Source organism: Ochlerotatus camptorhynchus, unplaced genomic scaffold (genome assembly GCF_037179485.1).
Source record: "Ochlerotatus camptorhynchus isolate MF236.1 unplaced genomic scaffold, CSIRO-AGI_Acam_v1.1 ptg000229l, whole genome shotgun sequence".
NCBI classification, from domain to species: Eukaryota; Metazoa; Arthropoda; class Insecta; order Diptera; family Culicidae; genus Ochlerotatus; species Ochlerotatus camptorhynchus.
Window position 1 is genome coordinate 601,146 of NW_027040719.1, and position 8,942 is coordinate 610,087.

General features: G+C 39.8%; 1 protein-coding gene across 1 annotated transcript; it reads left to right on the forward strand.

Moving 5' to 3' along the window:
- Window positions 1–6,814: 6,814 nt before the first annotated feature.
- LOC135704022 (mitochondrial inner membrane protease ATP23 homolog) lies at window positions 6,815–7,840 on the forward strand. The gene is made up of 3 exons (XM_065225386.1): window positions 6,815–7,145; window positions 7,211–7,517; window positions 7,588–7,840. The coding sequence occupies exons 1-3, from the start codon at window positions 6,862–6,864 to the stop codon at window positions 7,786–7,788; spliced, it is 792 nt and encodes a 263-aa protein (XP_065081458.1). The 5' UTR covers window positions 6,815–6,861; the 3' UTR covers window positions 7,789–7,840.
- Window positions 7,841–8,942: the final 1,102 nt, after the last annotated feature.

Below are 8,942 nucleotides of genomic sequence, written 5' to 3' on the forward strand. Positions count from 1 at the left end.
GATCCAGAAATTCACCACTGGTCAGTCCTTTCATGACAACCTTGAACACACGTTCAGTTTTGGTGTCGTGAGTAAAAAAAATTGTGCTGCTTCTCAGTAAGATACTTGAGAAGACATTTAAATCCGTCCAAGGTTTCAGCCAATACACGGCATTTACCTCGACGTCCAATTTGTATAGTTCGAAAGTTCCATGCGAAGAGCATGGAACTCGGAAGTGGTTATCACAATAGGGGGAATCTTTTGCTTCTTGGCATTAAGCCGGGAAAGTTTACTACAATTTTTCTTGAATGATGGATCATTCTCATCATCCGTGAGCAAATCAAATAGATTACTAAAATTAATTTCATCAGAAGGGGGTTCAAGAGCTTGCCCCTTTCTTTTGCGTTTAGGCGCCATGGCGGCAGTAAATTTTTATCCAAATCTACTTCCAAGCAGATTACTATAAGAATCTGAAGGATCAAAGAGGAATTTTCCAAATCGATATCCAAGAAGGATTACCTCGGGTAGGGTCCAAACATGGATCGAAGACGAATAAGAGTAGAAAAAGGTAGAAATTTTACAGGTTGAGCACTGAAAAGTGCTGTTTAAATTTGTTGTAGCTTTAGGTAGCAGTAACACTTCCTTCAGCAACCGGCGGAAACTAACGATTTTAAATTGGATCACTACTTGACTAGCCTATTGGTCCCAAGCAAATCGATTAACGTACCCCATTCCAGTCGAATTTCTAGTACTACACTATGTTTGTTTTGATTTGCTATGAAAGTTTGACAGATGAAATGATTATCGATTAGCTTGGGACCGAAGAGAGTACCAGAGCTGAGCCAAAAAGTTGAGCACGTTTCTTCGGGAGCTTCTGGTCTTAAAGTTACCTCTATGCTTATACCATAGAGGTAACTCTAAGACCACTGGGTCCCGAAGAAAATCATTATTATTTTTGGCTCACTCAGTACCAGAACAACGGTCCCAAGCAGTCCCAAGCTATTTCACTCACCCCTGCATGTTCTGCATGAATCCACACACCCCTGATGTTATCAGTCAAACTTTCATAGCGAATCAAAACAAACATAGTGTAGTAATAGAATTTCAACTAGAATAGGGTACGTTAATCGTTTGCTTGGGACCAATAGGCTACTAAAGTGGTGAGCCAATTTAAAATCGTTAGTTTCAAATTGATTGTTGCTTATACCTTCCATAAGACAAACCACAGAGATCCTATAAAAATGCATAAATGGTATGTACAAATGGTACATTTCATTTGACACATGATCTTCATTAACTTTTTGCAAGGCGTCTGCTTATTAGTTGACTTATACATTTTATGAATAATAAGCAATCGAAATTTGCCAAAAGGTATAAGGGGATTTCTCTCTGCGTAGGAATGTTCCACATAACCGGTAAAAATCATTATAAACAACTCAATTTTATAATCGGCCGATCAAAGAAATTTTTTCGAATCATTCATTGGCCGCACCAAGGCCCGCCCAACTAACAATTTTAGCTGCAAACTAGCTTATACAGCCGAAAATTGTCTTTTGCAGCTAATTTTTGTCTGTATAAGCTGATCTGCAGCTAAAATTGTTTGTTGGGCGCACGCTAAAACCATAGAGGTAACTCTAAGACTAGAAGGTCCCGAAATAACGTGCTCAACTTTTTGGCTCAGCTCTGGTACTCTCTTCGGTCCCAAGCTAAACGATTCACCCCTCGAAACATAGAAAAAACCAATAACCCCTCATTTTATCTGTCAAACTTTCATAGCGAATCAAAACAAACATTGCGTAGTACTAGAATTTCGACTAGAATAGGGTACGTTAATCGTTTGCTTGGGACCAATAGGCTACTAAAGTGGTGAGCCAATTTAAAATCGTTAGTTTCATATTGATTGTTGCTTATACCTTCCATAAGACAAACCACAGAGATCCTATAAAAATGCATAAATGGTATGTACAAATGGTACATTTCATTTGACACATGATCTTCATTAACTTTTTGCAAGGCGTCTGCTTATTAGTTGACTTATACATTTTATGAATAATAAGCAATCGAAATTTGCCAAAAGGTATAAGGGGATTTCTCTCTGCGTAGGAATGTTCCACATAACCGGTAAAAATCATTATAAACAACTCAATTTTATAATCGGCCGATCAAAGAAATTTTTTCGAATCATTCATTGGCCGCACCAAGGCCCGCCCAACTAACAATTTTAGCTGCAAACTAGCTTATACAGCCGAAAATTGTCTTTTGCAGCTAATTTTTGTCTGTATAAGCTGATCTGCAGCTAAAATTGTTTGTTGGGCGCACGCTAAAACCATAGAGGTAACTCTAAGACTAGAAGGTCCCGAAATAACGTGCTCAACTTTTTGGCTCAGCTCTGGTACTCTCTTCGGTCCCAAGCTAAACGATTCACCCCTCGAAACATAGAAAAAACCAATAACCCCTCATTTTATCTGTCAAACTTTCATAGCGAATCAAAACAAACATTGCGTAGTACTAGAATTTCGACTAGAATAGGGTACGTTAATCGTTTGCTTGGGACCAATAGGCTACTAAAGTGGTGCGCCAATTTAAAATCGTTAGTTTCGTATTGATTGTTGCTAAAACGGCCAACCATGTATTATTTGGGTGTTGTGTCCTGAGATACCGATGTCATTGTCATTTTTTGCACAAATGCTAAAAAAAAACTTCGATTTTCTTATATAGGAATAAAAATAGACAGATAATTTACAATTCATTTTACGGTTCGCTAATATTTCGTTTGTAGGCCCTTTTCAAATGATATTTGGTAAATGCTACGCTAGTAGAAAACTTAAGGACTGCTTAATAGACATATAATATAGAAAAAATAATTTCTTTTCAGATTTTTATGTGCATCCATAGATTTCAGCTTTTGTACAACTGTAGCAGCAAGCAGATTTAAATAAAATGCTCAATTTGAAAAATAAAAGCATTTTAAGATTGCACTCGTCTACCTCCCCGTGTAAAATTTTGAAACCATCATCACTCTTATAGTTCTTCTATTCTCCACGAGTGCCAACTTTGATTTGCCAATTAACTCAGAGAATTTTCCTTCCATACGAAATTAACTCAGATTTGGAATAAACTGCAGTTACTCACAAGCTATGAGTAACTGCAGCTCGTGATTTCGATCTTATTCCTCAATTTGGTGTAAATTCGAGGGGCACGAAATACAAAGAAGTTAAAATGCAATCAAAAGTACTTAAAGCAATTAATGCATTTTGAAGTAGTACTGACGGTAATTAAAATTGTCTATCCGTAATATATGTAACTTAAAGTATTGAAAATGTAATTAATGTACGAAATTTCAACTTTAATTAATGGAGTTAAAAAGTAGTTAATCTTCTACATTGTATAATTAATGTAATTAAAGCAGTAGTTAATGGAAATTATTTAATTACAGCCGTTGCCTGCGTTGGAGTTAAAGGTTATTGCGTGCCCCTAGCGAAATCACACATGTCATATGATAGTTATTTGATAACTTTCTTATTGCTCGAATGTTATTCTACCGTTTGTGTTGTGTGAGAGAGACGACGGTAGAGCATGAGTGTACGAATACAAACAGACTGTCGCGAACGACAACGAAGCGAGTGTAGTAAAAACCGTCAACCGTTTCAACCACTGGTGGTTACACATGAATTTCACATTCATCTAGTGATGGCCATTTTTCATTCGAATAATCGAATAATCGATTAACGAACCGAAAAGTAAAATATTTGTAATCGGTTATATCATGCCGATATAAGCATTAACTTCTCCAGAGGATCTTCATCCATCGTTTTAAATATATGCAGCACTCTCATTGATGGAAAAATGACAGCACAGCGAACAAAAAATAATCGATTAGCTGTTAATCGAGTAATTAAAAAATGGGACATCTCTGATTTTGGTGTGATTGTTTTGATAAAAAAAAAAGAGCGCAAATTTCATCTCTACAGAGGGGGTAGCAAAACCACACAATTACTGTGCATCCGGGGGGTATTCATTGGATGGAAGGGACCATGAAAGAGGACACTAAAATTGAAAGTTTTGCTTCCGACTGTTTCATCTTAGTATTCTTCTTTGGTTTTACTCAGGGGGAACGACACTCACTTGGATATATTTTTTCAGTCTAGTAATTACTTGGGATTTTCAGGGGAAAAAATAATTGTTGGGATTTTTTTGAGTGTGTCGTGTTGACGAAAATAGAGCACGGATGGAAAAAATAGATGGGATAGATCAGGGAATGGATGTGATGTAATGTGGACCCTACACGATTGCTTTTATTGACAATAATCGTATTGTCAATACATTCAATATTGACGTCAATACATCGGTATTGACAATATTTCTGTATTCACATCATCAATTATAATGTCAATAATTCCCCTTCGCGTCAATATATTGTTACGTGTGGGGTTTGCTTAAGGGGTGTTAAAAAGTTTCAGAGGAATACAAGTCCGAACACGAAGAGGATAGGTGTAAAAAGAAGACTAATCTGCTGCAATGCAGCGTCCATAAATTACGTGACGCTTATAGGGGGACGTAAGTCACCTATATCGTAACGAATTATTACATAGGGGATGAGGAGTAAAGGGCCACCCACATTAGATCCGTTTGCGTTGCGTTGACGTAAATTTGACAGTTAGACAATAGATTTAGCTGTCACTTTGCCGCAACGCGTCCGATCCGGATCTAATGTGCGTAGGCCTTAAAGCTTTCCGTTACGTAACAACGAGAACATTTTTTTTTGTTTATTGATGTAAAGTTTGAAAATACAGGTCAAAAAATGTCATCACTAAATCTTGCCTGCAAAATCGATATGTTTTAATGTTATATCTTGAGATTTTTGCTATGCTTAAACTTTTGAAAATCAGGTGCTCGATGGTACGTTGATCTTTTGTTTTTATTTTGAATATTAATAATACATACCGGAATCAAAAATTAATTAAATGAGACGGATTTTAGAGCGTTACGTACTAAATAGAGGGGAATCATTTTCAGTGTAACGTTTTGTTCGAAGGGGGGGGGGAGGTCGAACATATTGATTTTTAGCGTAACGTAATTAATGTACACCGCCCAACAATGTTAAACAAAGATCACAGCTCAAGTGCAGAAAACGGTTCCGTACCAAATAGGTTGAAACTGCACCGTAGGAGGAACGGGTGGTGGCGATGGATCACTAGGTTCCGGTTAATATTCCCAGCTGTATTTGGACGGGAACTTGATTCACAATATTCTCGTACAGAAACTCCATCAGCCAGTGGGTGTATTCCTTCACCATTAGCTCTTTTTTCTCCGAATCCTTGACCAGCAGCATCAACGAGTAAAACTTGGCCCGAGTGGAAAAAATGATCTGAAGTCCTTTTTCACCTGCTTGTCGTAACTTCCATGCTACATCACACAGACATCTGGGCTCCTATCCGTGGACTTCGATCGGTTTGAGTCCGGGAAATGGATGTACGTTGCCGTCTTCTCCGTGATGCACTTGATGTTGTCCCGCGACCGATTTTAGACGAGTGGTCCATCACCTTTTTTTAGTTTTCGCACCGGTTTTTAAGCGGTATAGCCAGCTGACATACATGGTGTTTGTTGTGGAGATTGTTGACAGTGCAGAGTGCTTCGCGGTCGACCTGAAAACTTCGAGAAATTGCACGGCTTGCTTGACAATTTGTGTGCATGCAGAAGGGATAAGTTGGAATAGAAAGAATAAATAAGATCTGGGGGGGGGGACGTGCTGTCAAATCAGCCTACTGATCATTCTTGTATGAAACTGGTTCCAAACGTAAACAAACGCTGTAGGTTTCTTATGGCTTGTTTACGTTTGGAACCAGTTATGCGAGGTAGGCGACGATTGTTCGTATTTGACAGCCACCTCCCCCCTTGAATAGGATGGATTGAAATTTTGTGCACGTTGAAAATTTTATGAGAGGTTTTGGTAAAAATGGGATTATACCTGAAGTGTCGTTCCCCCAGGTTTTACTATAAGATCTCAGCAAACATTTCATTTGTTTGCTGAGATTCAGCTAAGCATTATCCGAGACTTAGCAATCAAATGTCACTATTGCTGAGATCTCAGTGAAACTTTTTTTTGCCAAGATTTGCACAGCCAAGCTCGGTAGAAAACATTAAGTGTGCAGATTTCCCCATTTACCATAGATTTCATTTTGGAAACAATACATTCTATGGTTATTTTATATATTTTTTTTTTTCTTTGATTTGTTTTCCGTCGATCTTGTTTTCCGTGCTGAGCACCAATGCTACCGACGCCAGGGAGGCAGCTCCCACACCTGGACCCTACCTATCGACCCATCAACTCATGAACCGGGGACCAACGGCTTTACTTCCCTTCCGAAGGAAGGCGTGATCAGAGATGCTATGCCTCAGAACATCCCGGCGGCGCCGACTGGAATTGAACCCAGGCCTGCTGGGGTGAGAGGTAATCACGCTTACCACTACACCACCGGCGCCGCTGTGGTTATTTTATAGTTTTGGATTGTTTTGGACAATACGATTTATTGTAAATACAATAAATTCTATTGTATGGCTGCAATACATATCTTTGTACCTCTATGGTTATTTTTTTATCGGGCTAGCATGCATCGAATAATTTATTTAACCCGATTTTAGGAATAACAATAAACGTCAATATTTACCTCCCAAAGACCTTCCGTTCATATTTTGTTTACCCACCTCGCAATTAGCGACTCACATCTCTAACAAGTGCACTGTCAACTGGCGCTTCTTTATCGATGTACGACTGCCGTGCGGATTTTTTGTTTTGATATTACATCAGCAGAGAGATCACCCGCTGATGAGAAAACTTTAAATTTTAGTATTTTTTCACTCAAAAGTTCCGCGATTCCAACAATGACCGAGAAGGAAACCAGTGACAACCCCAAGCAGAAAAATACTCCACCAATTCCGAATGCGGTCATCGATCGTCAAGGCGATGGCGATGGAAAACAGTGGGGCTACGATTTGTACCCCGAACGCCGGGGTGAAAAGTACAAACCAAGCTGGGGACGAGTGTTGCTGGGTATCGAGGGTACCGAAAATCTGGACAAAATCAAATGCGAACGGAATGTGTACTCCTGCATCAAGAACAGCCCCATGGTGAAGCTGATGATGGGCGCGCTCAAGAGCTCTGGATGGTGAGTGTGCAAGTTGCAACTATGGTTTCATGAAGGGTCACTTAATCTGGGAGCGTACATTCCAGCGCCATCGATATTCGGCGGCACATTGCCTGCGAGGTGTGTGACGTGTCCGTTAGCGGTGGCTACGATCCGGTGCTGAATCAGGTGGTCGTTTGCCAAAACATTGCCCGCAACGAAGGCATCGTTCAGGGAGTGCTGACGCACGAAATGATTCACATGTTCGACTACTGTAGGAACGACTTGGACTTTAAGAACATTGACCATCTGGCCTGTACGGAAATCCGTGCCGCCAATTTGACGCACTGTTCGTTCATGAGTGCGTGGACCCAAGGCGATGCCTCACCGTTCAAGATCAAAGAGGCACATAAGGTAAGTTTGTTGCGAATCACGAGAATGTTTCAAAAGTTCAATGTTTATCATTGATGCATTTCATTCGCAGGATTGTGTAAAAACTAAAGCGCTGAACTCGGTGCTAGCTGTGAGGAAGGTCACAACCGAAGAAGCAATTGAGGCCGTAGAACGAGTATTTCCGAAATGTTACAACGATTTGGAGCCAGTCGGTCGGCGGATACGGAGGAATTCTAAGGATATGTACAAAGCGTACTTGGAGGGACCGATGTACGGATATGACGTTGATTAGTACCTAGGTAGGTTTTGCTGAGTTGGGCCTAGTAAATTTATGAAATTACGAACTGTTTACTATTTGGAACCTTATATCACTTTCCATTTCGCAGCCACGTGCCTCAACTGATAACAGTCACATCTTTGCTTGATGTCCTATTCAAAGTATGCATTTATGAGTAGTTTAAGGGGGGACACCTGTTGAGATTTCTGAAAAAAAATTGTATTTCTTGTAATTTTTTTTATAACGTTAGAATAAATGCAATCACTTAGGATGTTCAGTATGTTATTAAGCAACATTTCAGCTTTATTTTCGAAAATTCTCAGCCCAAATTATAATTAATTTTTCCGCTGTTGGCGGCTCTTTTCTCAAACCATTTTTTTACTTGGATCTCATTCTAGTCAAAATTCTAGTACTACACTATGTTTGTTTTGATTCGCTATGAAAGTTTTACAGATAAAATTAGGTGTTCGTGGATTTTCCTATGTTTCGAGGGGTGAATCGATTAGCTTACGACCGAAGATAGTTCCAGAGCTGAGCCAAAAAGTTGAGCACGTTTCTTCGGAACCTTCTAGTCTTTGGGTTACCTCTATGATATTACCATAGAGGTAAATATTACCGTATTCAGTAGTTTGCTGAATTTTTGGTATTTACAGTACGCAAACTTAAAAAAACATCCAAGTATGTAATTTAGTGGTCCAGTTTTGTGAAATTGCCGGCGCCGGTGGTGTTGTGGTAAGCGTGACTGCTTTTAACACCCCGATGGGTCTGGGTTCAATCCCAGCCGAGGTCTGTGGGATTTTTCTGAGGCATAAAAATCTCTGGTCACGTTTTCCTTCGGAAGGGAAGTAAAGCCGTTGGTCCCGGCCCATGTGTGTTGAATGGGTGCGATATCCTACGCAGGTGTGGAAGCTGCCTTCCGCACATTCGATTGCCGTCAATGGATGGCAATCGATGTCCGTCGGTGATTGGCACTAGATTGCGGAACAGAGACCGACATTAAATAAAGGAAAAGAAGTTTTGTGAAATTGCTGGTATAAAATCATGCCAAAACTCCCTGCTGGTGGTCCAAAACTCCGGGAATAAATCGAGAAATTGATAATCTGCATTTTCAGGTCACCATCCCTAAAAGGCGAAGAGAATGAACGATTTTCTTCTTCTAGTACTGCGCA